The sequence below is a fragment of the Acomys minous genome, assembly GCF_964271855.1.
Source record: "Acomys minous genome assembly, chromosome: 6".
Lineage (NCBI taxonomy): Eukaryota > Metazoa > Chordata > Mammalia > Rodentia > Muridae > Acomys > Acomys minous.
The window spans coordinates 69,928,866-69,949,234 of NC_140487.1; the positions used below are offsets into that span (position 1 = coordinate 69,928,866).

The 20,369-nt window shown below is 40.6% G+C and overlaps 1 protein-coding gene across 2 annotated transcripts in view; it reads right to left on the reverse strand.

The window, feature by feature from the left end:
• Positions 1 to 2,263: 2,263 nt before the first annotated feature.
• Positions 2,264 to 20,369, reverse strand: part of AKR1D1 (aldo-keto reductase family 1 member D1) — a 38,806-nt gene continuing 20,700 nt past the window's right edge. Inside the window, exons 4-9 of one of the 2 annotated variants that reach the window (XM_084787618.1) lie at positions 15,774 to 15,851; positions 10,399 to 10,521; positions 7,731 to 7,840; positions 6,800 to 6,965; positions 4,649 to 4,731; positions 2,264 to 2,353 (exon numbers count right to left, since the gene is read on the reverse strand). In XM_084787618.1, the coding sequence (XP_084643744.1) occupies positions 2,311 to 2,353; positions 4,649 to 4,731; positions 6,800 to 6,965; positions 7,731 to 7,840; positions 10,399 to 10,521; positions 15,774 to 15,851 (603 nt within the window). In that variant the 3' untranslated portion in view covers positions 2,264 to 2,310. The remainder of the gene's footprint in view (positions 2,354 to 4,648; positions 4,732 to 6,799; positions 6,966 to 7,730; positions 7,841 to 10,398; positions 10,522 to 15,773; positions 15,852 to 20,369) is intronic. The other variant, XM_084787619.1, reaches the window with a different exon arrangement.

The following is a 20,369-nucleotide window of genomic DNA, read 5'->3' on the forward strand; positions in this document are numbered from 1 at the left end:
TGCCATTATGCCCAGCTTTATGGTAGTTTTCTCATCAGCTTGCCTGATTCTGTCATGGATGTGATATTGAAATCATTGGTATGTTTTCATGTTGTGTTCATATGAGAATGATTCTGCTAAACTTTTAAAGAGTTTTGCTTTGACTGTTTTCTACCATTTATGCACGCAGCTGGTGAACCTTGCTTTTCAGTGCTGTACTTTTGTGGTGCGGGGGCTCTGAAGTGACAGAAGCAGGATGCAAAAATCTAGAACTCTGCTTCTCTGAAAGCCCTCATCATGAGATACCAGAACTAAAATTGGATTTCAGGGTTACTGGGGCAAAGGTTAAGAAATAGGCCTATAGGAGATAATCTGGCCAGCTGCAAAGAGCAACCCTACTAGAGATAACGTTGTCTAGTGACTGATGGGGGAGGGGGGTCCCACCAGAGATAGAATTGATAAGAGACCCAGTTTTACAGCCACATTCCTTCCTGCCCACTGGAGATAAGGTTAATAAGAAACCAGACACTTCCCTGGACAAGGTAGTGGACAAAGAAGATAAAGAAAGCTAAAGCAGGGCTGTCTTGGCACCTTTTTCTGTAGCTTGTCACTTTAGACGTTAGACCTCTTTATGTTATTCAACCAATAGATGATTGCCAAGCTAGGACCCCTCCTGCTTTGGGATGCTTGGAGGGATAGGAACCTATAAATTTATCCTCAGCCCAGAGATCAAGGCTCTCTCTGGATGTCACTGTGTTGGAGTCCGGTCAGAGCCTGGCTCTGAGTCAATCAAAGGTCCTCATGTGTATTGCATCAGTATCGAGTCCTGGTGGTTTTCTGGGGTCTCGTGATCTGAGTACAGCAATCATGGCGATCTATTATTTTGTCTCTGTCACCTCATTATACATCCTGCTTCTCATGAACAAAAGTAAGAGGCTAGAGCAGAAGACGTTTGCAAACTTGGGGATTTGGTATGCAGGCGTCATGCGTTCAGGGAACATTCATATTCAAGGACTTGGGCCCCAGGATATATGTAGAGTTAGTGTCAGATTTGACATGATCAGTGGATGGACAACTCAGGGGTAGGGGCCTCAGGTCTTAGGTATATAAGTATATTCAACCTTTATCTGTCTTCATAATTATGGCCCAAAAATGTACACACCAAAAGTACTGACAATGTGGGGCCATTTTCCATGTCCTCCTTGCAGCCTTTCCCAGGGCACTGTCATTATGGATGACACTGCATCATGGATGTCTCTCATAATAGCCAAGGTAGGCAGGTCAAAAAAGATGCTGGGGTGCTAGTGTGTAGGGAGACCACAACAAACTATCATCAGCAGCAGCAGCATGGCTTACACTGTGGAAACTGGTTGCTTTGGAATCCCCAAAGCTAGTTGTCAGAGAGCAAAGTGTTTATAGGGCTGAGGGTCAATTCCTCCTGAAGGAAAAAAAAAAATCTCTTGCCTAGTTTCAGATGTGTAGTAGCAATGTTTGGTGTCTCCTGACTCGTGGGAGCATCATCCTGGCTGCTACCTTCATCCCCATCTGGCTTTCTCCCTGTGTGTTGTCCGGATGTCTATTCTTTAAAAAAAAAAAAAAATCAGGACTTCAGTCATTTTAGATTAGGGGTTATCTTTCTTCAGTCTGACATCATCTTCATTATTCATAGATATCACAACCTCTTAAAAATAATGTCCTGTTCTGAGGTGCTAGAAGTTGAGGGTGCAACATCAACTTTGGGCAGGGCAGGGAGAGACATACGTTATAGTGTAGTAGATGACACAGGACAAGAATTGACTTACAGAGGTTCCTGTCAGACTATTCTTCTTTCCTGACTTCCCTATCTTCTGTCTCCAGCTCTTGTTCCTCCGTTTCCTCTATGGTTGAGGCAGAACGTACCCTTTTTTGATTCAGGAACATGTCCCCTGGCAAAAGACAGGCTCTTTTTTAAAGTATCTACTTCTTAGAAATGGTTTGACAAAGACATCCAGCCTAGCCCTGGGTCCACGTGGCCCCTCATGAGGAACCCTAAAGGGCTCTGACAACAGGATGCATATTTCTCATTCTGTACCTTTGTCTTTCTTCTCTTCTCAAAGCTCAACCTCTGGCCCTTTCAATGTACTTTGATGAAGATGCTTCCCCCTACCTTAGAAACAGAATGGAGATCATGTGGTGGGACAAATCATCATACTTTATTAATTCCTTCAAGTAAAATATTTTCCAGAGAACAGCATCATTAACATTAACAGTGGAACAAAATGATTCACGGTGATCACATCTTTAAGTGATTAATGTCTCGAAAATGTTTCTCTGTAGAAGAACTTTCCATGTTCAGTATTCATCATGGAATGGGTATTCAGGGTGGTCGCTCCACCTGCCAAGACACGCCCCCCAAGAGGAAGACAGTTTGCTCTAATGGTGGCACAGTTGGGTCATTCTCTCCCTGTGTTACTTGTTGTCGCTTGCCGTTTGTTTCCCTGTATTTCCTTCTCATCTCTCCTTAAGCAGCACCTTTCCACGATGTGGGCACGCACATTGTAGATATGGAAAGGCTGGTTACAGCTACATCATCAGAACAAAACAGGACAAGAGTCTTGCCTGCCTGTGCTTGCATTCAAAGTGTTACTGTTTGTGATAATGACAATGATGACCCTATTTTGTATTGTTTATAATAATAAACATGATGATGATGATGATGATGATCCTGCTTTTTAATTAATAAAGGTGAGAGTGTCTACAACAGTCTGGAGTGTGTATATTTTGATCATGGATCATAGCCAAGATTTAGCCCTCTGCAAATACTACAAAAAGATATGCCAAACAGTGTCAGAGGTCAACAAAACAGCATCAGAGAAGAGTTACAATTCAGTACCTTTCAAAGATACAGGTTGAAAAAAAAATGAATGGAGCCTAATCTTTGTATCACTTTGTTGATTTTCTAGTTGTTTTCTGCAAGAATGAGTCATTTTTCTCTAGTATTAAAATTGGTAGTATTTCAAATGTAAATGAAATAGTGTTATAGTAAAAGAAAATCAATAGAACGGCAGATTCAATCCCTATTATTTCCTCTTAATTGAATGATATTTTTCGGTAGAAATAACATATCTTCAAAAACTATTGATTAACTTATGGCTTAGTTTCCAGCATGACATTATGTATGCCTCCACTTTCTCATGTGATCCTAAACTGGGTGGTATGTTTTAATGCCAAGCAGTATTCTCCCTGGAAAATTCACATTAAGGAGCTGCTTTTTAACAGTAATTTTAAAAAATCAATACTACTCTGCCCAACATACTTTCTAACTCATGAAAGGTAGTGAGATAAATCGTGGTCCAACTCTATGCATTATCTTAATGGGTGCTGTGCAACTCCTTGCTTAAAGAGAGGACCAAACAAAGTTGTGGACAACATGATTTGAGAAAACAAAAAGAGTAATGGGAAATGATGAACAACAACAAAGTCTGTACGTACCAAACACAGATTGGCTATCTGCATATACGTCACACTAGCTTTAATATCAAAGACCTGCAATGTTTAGGGAACAGAGGCTACTTCAGTGCCTTGGCTGAGCTTGACAACATCCATATATACAGTGTGGAAAAGTCTCATAGAAAAGATAGCTAATAGGTGAGGCTTGAAACTCTAAATTATTTAAAAGATTTATCTTATTATTTTTATGTGTATAGGTGTTTTGGCTTCATGTACCACATACATGCCTAGTACCCGATGAAGCCTGAAGAGAGTGTCAGAGTCCTGAGAACTGGAGACAAAGATGATTATAAGCCACCATGTAGGTCCTGAGAATTGAACCCAGGTCTTCTGGAAGAATAACCAGTGTTCTTAGCCTCTGATCCATCTCTCCAGCCTTTTTTTTTTTTTAACTTATGTATTTACTTTTGAAAACAGGACCTTCAGTAAGTAGTTCTGGCTGTTCACTAGGTAGACCAGGCTAACCTTGAACTCACAGAGACCCACCTGCTTCTGCCTCCTAAAGGCTGGGATTTTAGGTATGTACCACCATGCTCAGTTTATTTACTTAGTTTTGGTTTTGTGTATGTGTGTGGGTGTGAATTTATGTGTACCCAGTGGATGTAGGTGTCTTTGCTGGCCAAGGGAGGGGTTTGGACCCCTTGGAGCTGGAGTTATTGGTGGTTGTGAGCTGCCTGATATGGGTGCTGGGAACTGAACTCAGGTCTTCGAAAGAGCAGCAAGTGCTCTTAACCACTGGGCTATCTCCCCAGACCCAAAGTTCTAAATCTTACAGGCAAGAAAGTATTTGACTAAAACTTTAGGTTCATGGTTCTCAACCTGATATTATTTTTACTACTACACAAGCAGATTTTTTAAAAAAATGAATTTCCTTCAATTTTGATATTTCTTTGATATTTAGTTAGAAGCAAATGGTGTTATTTCAGAGGTTTTTTTTTTTTTTTTTTTTTTTTTTTTTTTTTTTTTTTGCTGTAGCAGGTGTAGCATGGACAGTTAATTGTCCTTGCCTCTGTGTCTCTGTTTCCCTAAGTGTCATCTGTTCACCCAGGCATGTCTGATATTCAGAACCCAGTGCTCATCCCTCACCTTGGTGTTCCTATGGGCACAGCTGATGGTTCGCAGGAGCCTAACTGGCACCACGTGGCAAGCACTACCTGATTAGTGATCCCAGGACACTTACATGAGCAACTGCACAAAGCGGACATTCTTGTTCAAGGCTTCGATGTCCTTCATCTCTTCTTCAGTGAGAGAAAAGTCAAAGATCTGAAATAGTGGGAACAGAGGAGAGACTATTTATGAAGAAGGAGTGGAGACAGTAGTGAGACGCAGCATCTCTGTGAGTGTCTGAGAGAGCTGGGCTCCTGTGGGGGGGACAGTGGGGGGTAGCAAAGGGGGGGATGGGGAGACAGCTTGACCTTCTTCCCTCACCTTTGTCTTGGAAGCAATTCTGCTTAGAACCATTCAGAATCAATGAGCAGTATGCACTTAAAAAAAAAATCTAATGTTCCACGTGTGAAGAATTCTTATGTTTCATGTAAAACATTAGTTTTTAAAATATGGACTATTGCCTTATACACTGAAAAAACTATTTCCTAGTCCTTAAATTTGTTTTATTCTTTTGATTTGTGTTTCTCTAGTGGCTAAGGATGTTGAACATATCTAAGTGTTTCTTGGCCATTTGAGATTTTTCTGTTGTGAATTCTCTGTTTAGGTCTATATCTGGTTTTTAAAATTGGGTTGTTTGGTTTGTTGATGTCTAGTTTCTTGAGCTCTTTATACATTTTGGGTGTTAGCCCTCTGTCAGAGATAGAGTTAGTGAAGATCTTTTCCCATCCTGGGACTTCATCCAGCAATGATGGGAGCAGACGCAGAGCCCCACAGCCAAACATTAAGCAGAGCTAGGGAGTCCTTTGGAGGAGGGAGGGGAAGGATTGGAGGAACCAGAGGGGTCAGGACACATCAGGAGAACATGCTTCGCAGAGTCAACTGCGCAGGACTCAGGGGAACTTGCAGAGATCGGAGTGCTGTAGGCGTCTGACCCAGGTCCTCTGCACATATATTACAGCTGAGTAGCTTGGTGCTCTTGTGGGAATCCTAAAATTGGGAGCAGGGGCTGTCCCCAACTTTTTTTGGGCCTATTTGCAGGACCTTTTTCCTCCTACTGGGCTTCCTTGTACAGCCTTGATGTGATGGTGTGAGCCTGGTCGTATTGTAGCTTGTTATACCATGTTTGTTAGATGTCCCTGGGAGGTCTGCTCTTCTCTGAGGAGAAGAGGGTGAGGGAGGGAGAAGGTGTGGGGAGAAAGGGGTAGGAGAGGGAAACTGCTGTCAGGGTATAATATATAAGAGAAGAATTTAAATAAGAGAATAAATTTGCTTATTCTTTTTATCCAATAATAATTTATTGTTATATATTAATAATATGTTATATACTAATATATAACAATGTATTCTATATTATGATATATGATTATTATGTTACACAATACATTATAATATAACAATTGTATTAATAATTATTATTATTCGTGGGTTTTTTTGAGACAAGGTCTTGCTTTGCAGCTCAAGCTTGTCTGGAACTTGCTAGGCATCTCAGGCTGGCCTCTGCCTCACAATCTTCCTGCTTCAGCCTCCTGAGTGTTGGGATCACAGGTGTGCGCCACTATTTCGGCTTCTATTGCCATTTAGGACTCTTTTTAGGTTTTATTACAATTATTTTCTCTCTCACATTTATGTATTTAGTGTGTGTATGCATGGATGCATGCATGCACGCATGTGGGTACACAAATGGAAGTCAAAGGATAACTTGCAGGAATTGATTCTTTCCTTCTACCCTGTGGCCTCTGGAAATTAGATTTTTGCTTGTTTTGTTCTGGGTTTTTTTTTTTTTTTTTTTTTTTTTTTTTTTTTTGAGTCAGGGTTTCTCTATGTAGACCGGGCTGTCCTGGAACTCACTCTGTGTAGTCGAGGTTGGCCTTGCGTCTGTCTTTGGAGCACTGGGACTAACGGTGTGCGTTACCATGTCTGGCTCCTATGAGTTCTTTTATAAGTGATGGAAATTCTGCCAACCAGTGCCTTTACCCTTTGAACCAGCTCGCTAGCCAGTTGTTATTTTTTCCTAGCTTTTGTACTTTGTTGTTACGGGACATCTGATTCTTGTACACAGAAAACCTAATTGTTAGCAAAATATAAAAGCGCAGAAGGGAGATGCCTGGGACGGAGGATGTCAGGAGCTGCTAGAAGTGGGTCATCACAACACCCAAGAACACTCTCCAGGAGCAAGACAGCAGACACCGCCATCACTCCACATTTCCAAAGGTAATTCTCTCACCTGAAAGTTTTCTTTGATCCTTTCAGGAGTAAAGCTTTTAGGAATGACAACCACCCCTCGCTGGATGTTGAAACGCAACCCAATTTGAGCTTCTGATTTGTTGTACTTTTTCCCCAGTGAGGTTAAGAGCTTGTCCTTTAACAGAGGTGGAGGAGACATATTCACCCTTGGGGGTGTGGAGAAAAGAAAAACACATGTCATCTGTAGATGAGAGGCAGGGGTTCACCAATCACCCTGCTGGTGTCCTCATTCACTTGGTCACTGCTGCCAGGACACTCAAGTCACCTACGGTTAATTTCTCTGAATGTAAATCATGGAACAAAAAGTTGCATGTAGCATAGAAGACAAAGAGAGGCAGGTGGGTGGGGCTGATTCAGAGGGCAAATAATATATATGTATATACATACATACACACGTGTGCTTACACACACACACCCCTCTCTTCGTGTGTGTGTGCGTGCGTGGCGGGGAGAGTCTTACAGAGAGCTTGGTCTACAGTAGAAAGGCAAAAGGACTGGAATAGAGGAAAGTAGCTCAGCTCTTGCAATCAGGGTAGACATTTTCCTAAAGCTCACTGGGTTCCATCAAAGCCATTGCCAGTGTGTACCAAATGCAACAGCTTAGAAGCTCTCAGAACACGGTGGCAGAAACTCTGCCCAATAGTGAGTGCTTCAGCATCCCCTGAGCATTTCTTACATATCAGGCAGCAACAGGAAATGCCATACATTTAATGTAATTAACAAGTGAACCCCTCACTAAGGAAGGTGTCACCAGTTCTTATTTGTTTATGGGGATCTTGACTTGAAAGGCCATTTTTTTTTTGAAAAAAATCCCACAGGCAAACAGAGTCCTCCCACTCAACTAATTCGCACTGGTTTTGCGCCCCAGCCACATAGGAGACAATTCTTGAGGAGAATGCGGTATTACTTACCACAGTGGGTTCCGACAGGTCCCTAAGGGGCTATATGCAACAATAACAATGTCATGCTGCTGGCAAAATTTCAAGAGTTTTGGTTGGGTGAAATATGGGTGGCATTCCACCTGTGTGGTCATAATAGAGAGTTGCATTAGAAAGCAGAGAATAAGAGGAATGCCCACAATCAAATGCAATTTCACATAGCTTTCAAAGAGCTATTCAGGGGCTGCTGCAATGGCACAGTGGTAAAGGCTCGTGTCACCAAGTCTTGTGACCTCAGTTCAACCCCCATGGTAAAAGGATAGAACCAACTTCTGCAAGTTGTCCTCTGACCTCCACACATGCCACGTGTCACATACACACACACACACTAATAATAATAATAATAATAATAATAATAATAATAATAATAATAAAGCAATTGAAGAATTTAAAAACCACAAGTATAAATAGTTACCCAGAAAGGCTGAACCAACACGCTCTTATTGATAAGCTATCCCTTATGGAGAGGGACATTGTAAAACACATGAAATAAAAGTATGATCATTTTTTGTTTTTGTTGTTGTTGTTTTGTTTTGTTTTGTATTTTGTTTTTTGAGACAGGGTTTCTCTGTGTAGCCTTGGCTGACCTGGACTTGCTTTGTAGACCAGGCTGTCTTCGAACTCACATTGATCTGCTTGTCTCTGCCTCCTGAGTGCTGGGATTAAAGGTGTGCGGCACCACGCCTGGCTAAGTGTGATAGGTTTTTTTTTTTTTTAAAGGATTTATGTTATTTTTATTTTATGTGTATGAACATTTTGCCTGCATGCTTGTGAGTGTGCCACATGTGTGCACTGCCTGCGGAGGCCAGTAGGCAGTGTTGGACTCTCTAGAACTGGAATTACACATGGCTGTGAGCTGCTGTGTGGGTGCTGGCAACTAAACCCGGGTCCTCTACAAGTCTGACACCAATGTGTTTGCATGCAATAGAAAAATCACATTTAAAATAAGCCTTCTCTGACGGGGAACTGAACATTTCCTCTAACTTTAACATTCTTGGGAGTAGTTTTCTGTGAATTCTCATCTGTTTGCTTTGTTAATTTTCTGTTAAGTATTAGAGGCCTCTTTCCCCCCATCAAGTATTTTGATTCATTTGTATTCTTCTTTTAATTCGCAAATATATGGATTTTTTAATATTTGAAAATATTAAAAAAGTGATATAATATTTAAATTTTTCAGCTTCTGTTTTTGTTTGCTCTTTGATTCTAGCTGTTTTTTTCACCCTCAGTTCTAGAGACTTAACCCAGGGCCTTGGGCAGGCTGGATGAGCATGCTACTGCTCGGCTACATCCCACTTCTCCTTCCAGTGTTTTTACGTTCATCCAAGTTTTTGTTTTCTTTTTTTTTTTAAGATTTATTTATTTATTTATTATGTATACAGTGTTCTTCCTGCATGTACACCTGCACACCAGAAGAGGGCACCAGATCTCATGATCTCATTATAGATAACTATAATCATTATATACATAATCACATATATATATAAAATCATTATAATCTCATTATAGATAACCATCATCATGTAGTTGCTGGGAATTGAACTCATGACCTTTGGAAAAGCAGTGTTCTTAACCTCTGAGCCATCCCTCTAGCCCCCAAGTTTTCTTTATAATTCTTCCATGGCTTACTTTTGTATCCATTGTTCCAGAAAACTAAATTCTTCTCTTGTATTTACAAAAGATTTCTGCCTTTTAACAACCAGGAAAAGCTCTGGTTGTTTCTAAAGAGCTAACCATTTTTCTCAGACCATTGAAAGATTCGCGCCTTTGCTACTAGTTTGTGTTGTTTAATTTTTAAGGTAGTTTTTTTTTTTAGTATACCTTTTCCAGCCTTTAAGTATTTGTTTTCTTTTATTAATTTTCATCTTGGTTCACACTCCACCCTTTATATATTATTCAGTTTTTGAGATAGGGTACTGATATTTGCTGGTCTCAAACTCCTGGCCTGAAGGAACCCTACTACCTCAGTTTCCTGAGCCTTGTATTATTTTAAATGTTCTATATTATGTCTTGATTTGGCAAATCTCATTTCCTTCTTATTACTTTTCTTCTTCAAAAAAAATTTTTTTTTACATTTTTACATTTTTTTACATTTGCCTAGATTTGAACTTTCAAAATGGCTTGTTTTGTTTTTTTGAGATCACTCTTTTTTGTTTTGTTTTGTTTTTTGCTTTTTGAGACAGGGTTTCTCTGTGTAATAGCTTTGGTTGTCCTGGAACTCTCTTTATAGACACAGCGCTCTACCTGCCTCTGCCTCCTGAGTGCTGGGATTAAAGGCGTGCACCACCACGCCCGGCTGAGACACACTCCTGCTTTGCAGCCCAGGCTGGCCTCAAACTTACCCTTCTCCAGATGTGCCTGCCATGCCTTTTTTGAGACAAGGTCTCACTCTATAGCATCAAGGCAAGCCTTGGACTATACAGCTTGGACTGGCACCTAACTTTCTGCGTAACCCAGGCTGGCCTTGTATTGGGCCCTTTCTCTTAAGATACGTGAATTGAAAGAAGATTAGCCTAGAGTCTTAAGCTATGATTTCTGTGGAGCACCAGGAAGACTTCCTGCTCTAAAATCTAGAAGCCTTGTTATCATTTAAAAACTCTACTGGGTACCTCCTCTCAACACAGTGAAAGCCACTCTGCCCTACCTGGTTGGTGACTGGCTTGTACTTGAGTCCTGGCTTGTTCAGGATGAGCTCCAGCTGCCTGCGGTTAAAATTAGACACCCCAAGGGATTTCACCAAGCCAGCATCTTTGCAAGCTTCCAGTGCCTGTAGGGTAAACACCAACAGTCAACAAAGACATTCTCAGGAGGCAAGCATGAACATGTGCATGTGCACCCCCACCCCACCCCCACCCCCAAATAGATACATAGTATAAAAATCAAAAGAACAGAAAATGCATTTTGGTAGATTCCAATATATGCCCATGCTAGTAAGAATCATTTACACTATTCATTTATATAAACACCTTCAGTGGAGTGCTGATAAATATTTATTTAACATGCAGCTATCCAGGGCAGGGAAAACAAAAACAGCCCGATTTATGGGATTTGTCAATTCCTGTGCTGTCACTTTATCATTAAGCTGTATTCAAGCTAGCAGAGTGACATCCCTGACCGTGGATGCTAGAAAGAGATTCACAGAGTCAAGTTTTGCAAACTGGTGTGAGCTAGTTTCAGCTTACCACTGAAAAGACAATCTTCCGGACACTGACTTGCCCTGGCCTTCCTTTTGCAATCTTGACATCCTATTCTATAAATCTATTTCAGTTTCCCTGCACTGTTCCACTGATTCAGGTGCTGTGTTGTATAATCTCTGTAACAATGTAACAATTCTTAAATTTATTCTAACTCTTTCAACTTCTTTTTTAATTAATTATTTTTATTATATTTTCTTCTTAAAAATATTTTATTAATTTATCCATATTACATCTCAATTGTTATCCCATCCCTTGTATCCTCCCATTCCTCCCTCCATCCTGCTTTCCCCCTACTCCCCTCCCCTATGACTGTGACTGAGGGGGACCTCCTCCCCCTGTATATGCTCATAAGGTATCAAGTCTCTTCTTGGTAGCCTGCTATCCTTCCTCTGAGTGCCACCAGGCCTCCCCATCCAGAGGACGTGGTCAAATATGGGACACCAAAGTCATGTGAAAGCCAGTCCCCCACTCTCCACTCAACTGTGGAGCATGTCCTGCCCATTGGCTAGATCTAAGTAGGGGTTAATTAGTATTTTTAAATTTATTTTTTGATGGGTCTGGAGAGATGGTTCCTAGAGGGCCCAAGTTCACTGTCCAGCAGCCATGTCACACAGCTCACAGCTGCTTGTAACTCCAGCGCTCTGCTGGCCTCCATAGGCCTCCACGGATGGCATATGCTCACATAAAAACAAGGAAAAATCCTTAGAAAGTAATTGAAATTTTCATACATGTATACAATGTTTCCTCATTATGTTTCCTTCCTTTCTTTTTTTTTCAAAGTTCTTTGAAAGCATTGCAAATATTTGTATTTGCATATAAATTTTAGCATTAGTTTTAAAAAAAATTTTATTTCAGTGAGTGTTTTTTGTTTGTTTTGTTTTAACCAGGATTGTATATTGAGTCTTCGGGCAAGTCTGGTGAGAATTAACATCATAACATATTGAATATTAAGAGATGTGGTGTATTTCTCCATTCATTTAGATCTTTGATTTATTTAGTTATGCATTATAGTTTTCAGCGTTGAAAGCTTATGCATATTTTATCAAACTTCTAACTAAATATTTAATATTGTTTTTTTAAAGATTCAATTCTAATTGTGTGAGGATAGCATATGGATTGCGTGTAGTTGGTTTTATTTCCTTTTTGTCCTATGAATTATTGATATGTGTTTCTCTGTTTTTAAATATTTGATGCTTTCTCAGATATCTTTTGATTCTTAGTTTCAGATTTAATTCCAGCTTAATAAGACCACACACTTTGCATAAGTGGAATATTTAAAGCCTTAGAGATGTTTTGTGGATGAGAAAGCAGGTCATTGGGTCACATTTTTTTGTAGGTACTAAGAAACTGGCATTCTGTTTCAAGGTTTGTTTTATTTTGTTTTAGATTTACTCATTTTTATTTATGAATATGAGTATTTTGCCTGCAAGTTATGTATCATCATCACATGTGCAGTACCCACAAAGCCCAGAAGGGGGCATCAGATCTACTAGAATTGGAGACAGGTGTTAGGTGCCCTGAGGAGGCTGCAACCGAGACCTGGGTCCTCAATAAGAGGAAGCAGCTCTCTTAACCTCTGAGCCCCCTCCCCAGTGCCTCTCCTGCATTTTGGTGGAGTGTCCTGTGAGAGCATATTATGTCAAGAGGTTGAACATACATGAATTTCATAAATCTCACAGAATTTATGTGTAGTTATTATCTTAAGTAGTAAGATGGTTTTGAAATCTTGACTTATAAACATGGACTGCTCACGTTCTCTGTTCTGTTGTGAGTGTAGGCTTCATGCCCAAACATCTTTCTAGGAGCTTTAACAGCACCCCCAGGTTTCTTTGAATTAAGACTAACCTGGTCAGGTGTGGTGGCACACGCCTTTAATCCCAGCACTCGGGAGGCAGAGGCAGGTGGATTGCTGTGAGTTCGAGGCAAGCCTGGTCTACAAAGCAAGTCCAGGACAGCCTAGGCTAATACAGAGAGACCCTGTCTCTAAAAACCAAAAAAAAAAAAAAAAAAGGGAAGACTAACCTGGTATATTTTTTCTATAGGTTGTTTTTTTTTTTTTTTTTTAAATCAAAGTGCTTCTGTCTTTTATTTAAAATTGTGCTTCATGCACACATGCACGCATAGTGGGACTTGGTTTCCTGCATTTTGGCAAGCTGTACCTTTTCACTGAGACACTTACAATGCACATATTCTACGGTTATTGACATCACTAAGTCTTCCAAATGGGTATTCATTTTCTCTTTTCCATCATTTGTTCCCTTCTTTCCCTGCCTTCTTTTTTAGCTATTTACTTTTTATCTTTATTCTCCCTTTGTCCTTTTACTATTGTATTTACTATATTCTGGAAGGTTTAAGTTTTTGTTTCCCTTCTTTCCCTCTCTTCTTTTTCAATTATTTACTTTTTTTTATTCTCCGTTATTCCTTTTTACTGTTGTATTTACTATATTCTGGAAGGTTTAAGGTTTTTTTTTCCCACCTAGTATTTCTCCTTAGTATTCTGAGACCTCATTATAACTATTGCAGAAAACTTGAAAGAAATGTGCTGTCTTTTCCATTAGAGGGTTAAATAAGACCAGGGAAACACCATTTTAAGACAACTCTAAAAAAAAAAATACCATTTAGCAAAAAAGAAAAAAAAAATCTCTTCTCAGGTCATAATTTTCCAGAAATCTACATATATGTTCAAGTTTACATTCTGTGTAAGTCTGGGTTATGCTTCTCAACTGCTCATTGGCTTTTAAGTCAGCCAATTGTATAAGAGTGTAAGGCTGGGCCTGACTGTGTCCATCAGATGAGGCCCGGGACCCTGCGGGTTAGGACTAAAGCTGATGTGATTCCTTACTTGCTTTAGTACCTGTACACCTATCTGCAGGAGGAACCTTTTCTGCATTGCTGAACTATCTTGGATTGTGTGGTTGTTTTCTTCAGGCCCCAGGGCCCTATTCCCAGCACCGGGCAGGCATGGGTTTCTTTCTTCCTTTTCTGTACTCTATGACCGGCTCAGTATCTTTCCGTCTCTAGATACCGCTGTCTTCTCTGGGATTCTAATTTTACTCTTTCTATTGCTTAGCTTTTCCTTTCATGTTCAAGTGGCTTCTGTTTTGTTTTGTTTTCTCTTCTTCATACTAGGACATTTCCTCATTCTGATTCTTAAGTACTATATCTTTTCTAATTTTTGACTATTTCTAATATCACTTCCCATGTGTTTTTAAGTGTTTCCTTGTTAGTATTTTTGCTTGTTTGCCTAAGTGCTTTTGTTTTTCGTTGTCGTTGCTTTTTATCTGTGTAGCTGATTATTGCTTTTTAATGTCTTTTATTACAAAGTTTCTTGTTCTGTTTACGCTGGGATATATAATTAAGATATGCTTCTTCTGAAGCAAATGGCTTGCTCCTTTATTTTTCCAAGCAGGCCCTTTAGAAGGGTATTAGGAACGATAGGCCATATGGCCAATGCTCAGCCATCTTGTCCAAGTCTGCACCTTTAAGTCTCTGTCTTTCCCCAAGCTTACCTTTCACCAGAAACTAGCTGATCCTGTTGTGAGTCAGCAATTAGACTAAAGACAGAGATGGATAGAGCGACCCTGTTGTGAGTCAGCAGTTAAGGACAGATAGGGATGGAGCGACCCTGTTGTGAGTCAACAGTTAGACTAAAGCTAGATGAAAACAGAGCCAGATGCCCTGTGTGGCAGGATGTTATGACCCTGCCTGGAATTCCCTATGTTTTGAGAAAGGCCTGCAGTTTGGTCACTATAGCAATATTCTTCCCTGCCTTCTGACTTATAAAAGCTGCTGCCCGACTAATAAACTTTGAGAGCTTGATCAATCAGACTTGCTCTCCTTCTTTGTGTCTTGCATTTTCAACAGGTGAACTCCATCCCGGAGTTTTAGTTGAACCCCCGCAGGCCGGGGCAGAAGGGAGTATCAGGTCCCAAGTTCACCACAACAATAAAGCAAGTGCATGACCTCTTGGATACAGGCCCTGGCTATCAGAAAACCCTCTTCTAACCATTCTAGACACTTCTGTGCCTCAGACCCTCAGCCGTTACCCCCAGGAGGAACTAGAGCTTCACACTCATCCTTGTTTCCTTGGCAGGTGGAGGTGAGCCCAGGGAGAGGTAAACTGTGTCAGAATAAACCTTCTGTGCTACCCACCACAGACTAGCACGGGATATCCCTACCCTGCACATATACACAGCAGTGTTCTCATATTTCTGACCTTTCCACTCTTGTACTTCCATGGAAAGAGCCAGTAGATAGTCTAGAAATGGAAGTGGAATCATTTTTAGCTTTACATGGACTACTGTGAATTCATTTTCTTTTAGACGTCACATTAATTTTTAAAACTCAATTTTAAGCTAGTGAGTTATCTCATTTATGTTTTAAAGTACTATTTTAGTAGAACATGTTCTCTGTATTTCTTTTTACATTCTTGGGAACTGCTATCTTCAATACGGAAAAATTAAGAATTCTTCACCACCAAGGCTGGCTGACATGGCACAGTGGATAAATGTGCTTGCTGCCGAGTCTGATGACCTGAATTCAATCTCCAGGCCCCATATGGCCCCACAAGGTATGCTTTGACCTCCATGGTATAAGTGTACAAGCACACACATAATTTCAAGACTAAAATTAGGACTTATTGGATACCTACAGGGGGAGACTTCATATATCTGTACGTGTGGATAGAAATTCTGTAACTTGCTATTAAATGTAAAGGGTCAGCTGTCAAGGCTTGCGCAGGAATCATAGGGGCCATAGGTTAAAATGCAGGCCTTTCTCAATAGCTATCCACCCTTTACAATAGATGCCCATGTGAACTCACCTCCCAAGTGGCACACAGATTTGATTTATGGTATAACCATTTGCCATTTTCGTCTCTAGGATAAATTTCCTTTCCAGGCTGTAAAACACAAAACATTTATTTATACCTAAGAATTAAAAATAGAGAATTTAAGTTGCTAACATAGTAAATATTATGACCTTGCAATTCAAGTTTACCAATTCATATACTTTTCCAATAAATATTATAGTACATATAGTGTTGTGATATCATATAAAACATGTTCATGTACATAAAATTATATACCATTTATACATTATGATATTATTAATAATATATGATATGTAATTATACAATCACAGAACATGATATTTTATCATTGTGGGAGTCCCTGCAAGTGTCACAGCTGGCAGGAAAATGGTCCAGGTGAGGTAAGAATGACACTCGACTCAGCCCAACTTAGCCAGTGCTGGGCCAAACTTCTTGGAGTCTGACATCACTTGGCTTATTTTAGCCATACTTAAGCACACCACAATTTTGGAATGCAAAGAGTCACCCTGTTAAGGGAGCTTACTAGGCATGTGGGCTGTCTAGGAGGTGATCTGGTGTTTGCAAGGTCTTATACCACAATGCACCCCCAAACTGCTTCTAGCCTCTGACATGCTGTCAGGAACCATTGATTTGGGGAAGTTCAGTAGACATGAGAGATCTCTGGAGGTGATCCAGTATTTGCAAGGTCTATATCGTGATGTACCCCAGAATTGCTTCCAGCCTCTGACTACCCTGTCAGTTATGCTTTGTTGCATCTCTCTAAAATCTGGCATTAGAGCCAGGCATGGTGGCACATGCCTTTAATCCCAGCACCCAGGGAGGCAGAGGCAGGTGGATCACTGTGAGTCTAAGGCCAGCTTGGTCTACAAAGTGAATCCAGGACAGCAAGGACTACATTCATGGCCAGCCCAGTTTACAAAGCAAGTCCAGGATAGCCAAGATTACACAGAGAAACCCTGTCTTGAAAAACCAAAAGTAAATACATCTGGTATTGATGCAAACTGTTACTTTCTGGTTATTGACCAGCTCTAATTGAGCAAACTTCCTACAGGATCTTGTTGAAGATGTATTGTTTGTTATTCAGGTGAATTAACCCCTGATTATAGAATTCCTGATTTGATTAAAATAGTTTTAAAAGTTAAAGTTAGTTTATGGCTGCAATAAATACTTTTTGTGGACCTCCAGATGCCTCACTAAGAATAGCCTTGTAGCAGATTTGTGGCTTCAAATAAGGCTCCACTCCAGATGGCACCACGAATCCTGGTATTTCACCATCAATATAGGCAAGTTTGTTTAAACTTTCCATGAACCTAAGTGGAATGAAGCTCCCTAGATATGTCTGAATTTACTGTTTCTTAAAATGAAATACAGATAAAATTATTGTCCTGAGATTATAATGAACCAAGAGATAGCCAGATAATGTACAGTTAGGTCCATCCTAATTGATAAGGCATATACTCTTATAAGTTTCAGACCCTACTAACCTTAGACCCTGTCAACCTTTGTCATTCTGAACTCGCTATGAACTTATGTAATGGATACATAGATAAGATATATTTAGATTTAAAACATGTAACCTGTTGTATTTTAGAATTCATCTGTTTTTGTGATTAATTGTACTCTTTTGACTATGAGGTAATTCTCTATACTCAGAAGTATAAGTGTGCCCATCTACAATAAACGCTGCTGAAAACTGGGAAGCCTAATTTCATCCGCCTCTTCTCTTGAACCTTTTCTCTTGAATATATGTGTTGAGATTGGGAAAACTGACTTCAATTGAAGTCGAGATGTCTAATTTCATCACCTTTTCTCTTGAATGTATATGTGTGAGTGGTTTATTTTCTATCTCTCTCGTACTTCTTATTTCTCTGTAGATTCGCAAAAAGGTTAGCAGACTCAAGGCCATCAGCCTTCTACGGCTAATAAGCCTAAGTTTACACCAGCTTATTGGAGATCTCTGCAAAAAGGCCTATCTACAGATCAAAGAGCCCCCTTTTACGACCCCAGGGCAGTTTCTAGCCAGAAGCTGCTTTTACAGCCTCAGCCATAGGAAACTTGTGGTCAGTTTAAGTTCTCCTTGCTGCCACAGTATAGCCTGTCCCTAGAGAAGAAACCTTAGCCTCTTTTTCCCCTTCTCTCCTTTCTCTTTCAATCCTGATCGGTTGCCTGAGCCATCAGCTCTGGCCACCCAAGAGATTAAGGAAACTGGAAGGGCATCCACATCCAGCACCAGAGACCCTACCTTGGACCACCGCCGGGCATTAACATTGAAAAAAGTTTTCTGATGACAATGAACTCAGTTCTAAATTACAACAAATGTAAGAAGTATTTACAATGAGACTCTTTACAAAGTCAACATGGCCTTTTCCATAAAGGTGCGCCCCACCAGCTCAGAAGCAATGCCCAAGACTTCAAAGTTTGAGACAAACAAAACGTAAGTTCTAGGGAGTACGGGTGAAGCCTGCCTCTACAGATAGCAAACAGTCACCAGGTTGCAAACTACATCCTTTCCCAGCATTCCAAGAGGAAGACAGGCAAACATCTCCTTCCTTTGAAGAGATGAGCCTGAGGGATTAACTTTCCTGGCTTCTCTGGTATTTATCTGTATGCATAGGGACCTCTGGCCTTCGACACCTTCCCACTTCTCACTTTTTAAAGAAAGAAAATAATAATGCCTATAGTAGAGGACATGATTGAATTCATTGTCTCTATGGCTAGTCTAATTATATAGGTATGCATAAGAGAAATGAAAAGAATAGCTGAGAGAGGACCGAGGAAAGGGCAGAGCCATGTTAGCATGATGGCCATTTAAAGGTTAATTGAGCGACTTTGTCTCTTTATACAAATCATTAATTTGACTACCAATAGTATTAGAAAAATCTGATACATGAAAGCAACACGTGCCAGGAAATTTCTGACAACCAAGATTATGATTGAGCAAGAAATAGTCTATGGTGGCTAAATTTTGTAAAATTGTGGTCCTCAATGAATTTCTGCTAATATTTTTTGCTGTAATGTTAATGGCTTTACTAATCACATAGGCCACCTTTGAGACTTCTCGGTGTATATCTGTAACCATTCCTGGGACTGGCAATAAAAGAACACAACAACAATCTTTAGCATGGCAAGCAACATCATACTGTCTGCTCTTAGAGGTGTGTTTTTTAAGGCCCTGACCAAAAAAACACTTAGATTTTGTATTGACAAGCTGAGAGTGGATGTGCAACACAGCCAGTAAACATAATAGCATCCTTTATCAGTATCCTTGTTGTTTCCCCCAAAATCTGTTGATGAGTTAAAGCCTCTCTCTCTCTCTCTCTCTCTCTCTCTCTCTCTCTCTCTCTCTCTCTCTCTCTCTCCCTTTCTCTCTCTCTCTCTCTCTCTCTCTCTCTCTCTCTCTCTCTCTCTCCTCTCTCTCTCTCTCTCTCTCTCTCTCTCTCTCTCTCTCTCTCTCTCTCTCTCTCTCTCTCTCTCTCTCTCTCTCTGTCTCTTTGTCTCTCTCTCAAGTTATTGGTAGGCTTACTATTTCATCTTGTTAGGGTTTCTGTTGCTGTGAAGAGACCCCATGACCACAGCAACCCTTATAAAGGAAAACATTTAATTGAGGCTGGCTTACATTTGAGGAAGAAATAGTGACATTGGGCCTAAGCATCTGAAACTTCAAAGCCCACGGCCAGTAGCATACATCATCTAACAAGGCCATGACGCCTAAGAGTGCCCCTCTCTATGGCACTATGGGAGCCATTTTCCTTCACACCACCACACATCTCCTCTTGACGAGTTGGTCCTCCACTTTCAGGTACTTCACTTGTCTCCGGGGCCACATCCCAGAGACCCATCAAGGCAGAAGTCATGGGGTCTTATTTATTTGCTGGAAAGACAAAAGCATAATCTTGCCGTGATGTTGGGACCCTATTCACTGATGAGATTCTCGATTTTATTATTTAACACGTACTTCAGGAAGGACAGCTATCAGCTTCAGTTGTCATGGGAATCTCAGAAAGGACATGTGCAAAGACCTGTTTGACAAAGTCAAATTTTAGATATGACACAATGGTGTTCTTCTGGGCCTCATCCCACACCTGAGGCATGAGTCAGGGAAAGACATAGTACATATCTGTAGTGAGTTTTGAGCATAGATTTCCACACACATGACAGCAGAGAGTGCCCCAGTCACAGACAGCAAGCAGTCCATGTCAAGCTGATGTCCACTCACCATTACATATGCACTAGAAGCTTGGAATGCTATAAAATAATTCCTTTATACTGTGTAAAATAATGCCTGTACGAGTCTGGGCCCTGGGGTCCTCCGCAAACTATGGCAACAGCCAAGGAAAAAATAGGCAGTAAACCTCGAACCCCTACCCAGACTAGCCAATGGACAGGACATTCTCCACTGTTGAGTGGAGAAGGAGATATAACTTTCACACAAACTCTGGTACCCCATATTTGAACATGTCCCTTGGATGGAGATGCCTGGTGGCACTCAGAGGAAAGATAATAGGTCACCAAGGAGAGACTTGATACCCTATGAGCATATACAGGGGGAGGAGGTCCCCTTCAGACACAGACATAGGGGAGGGGAGT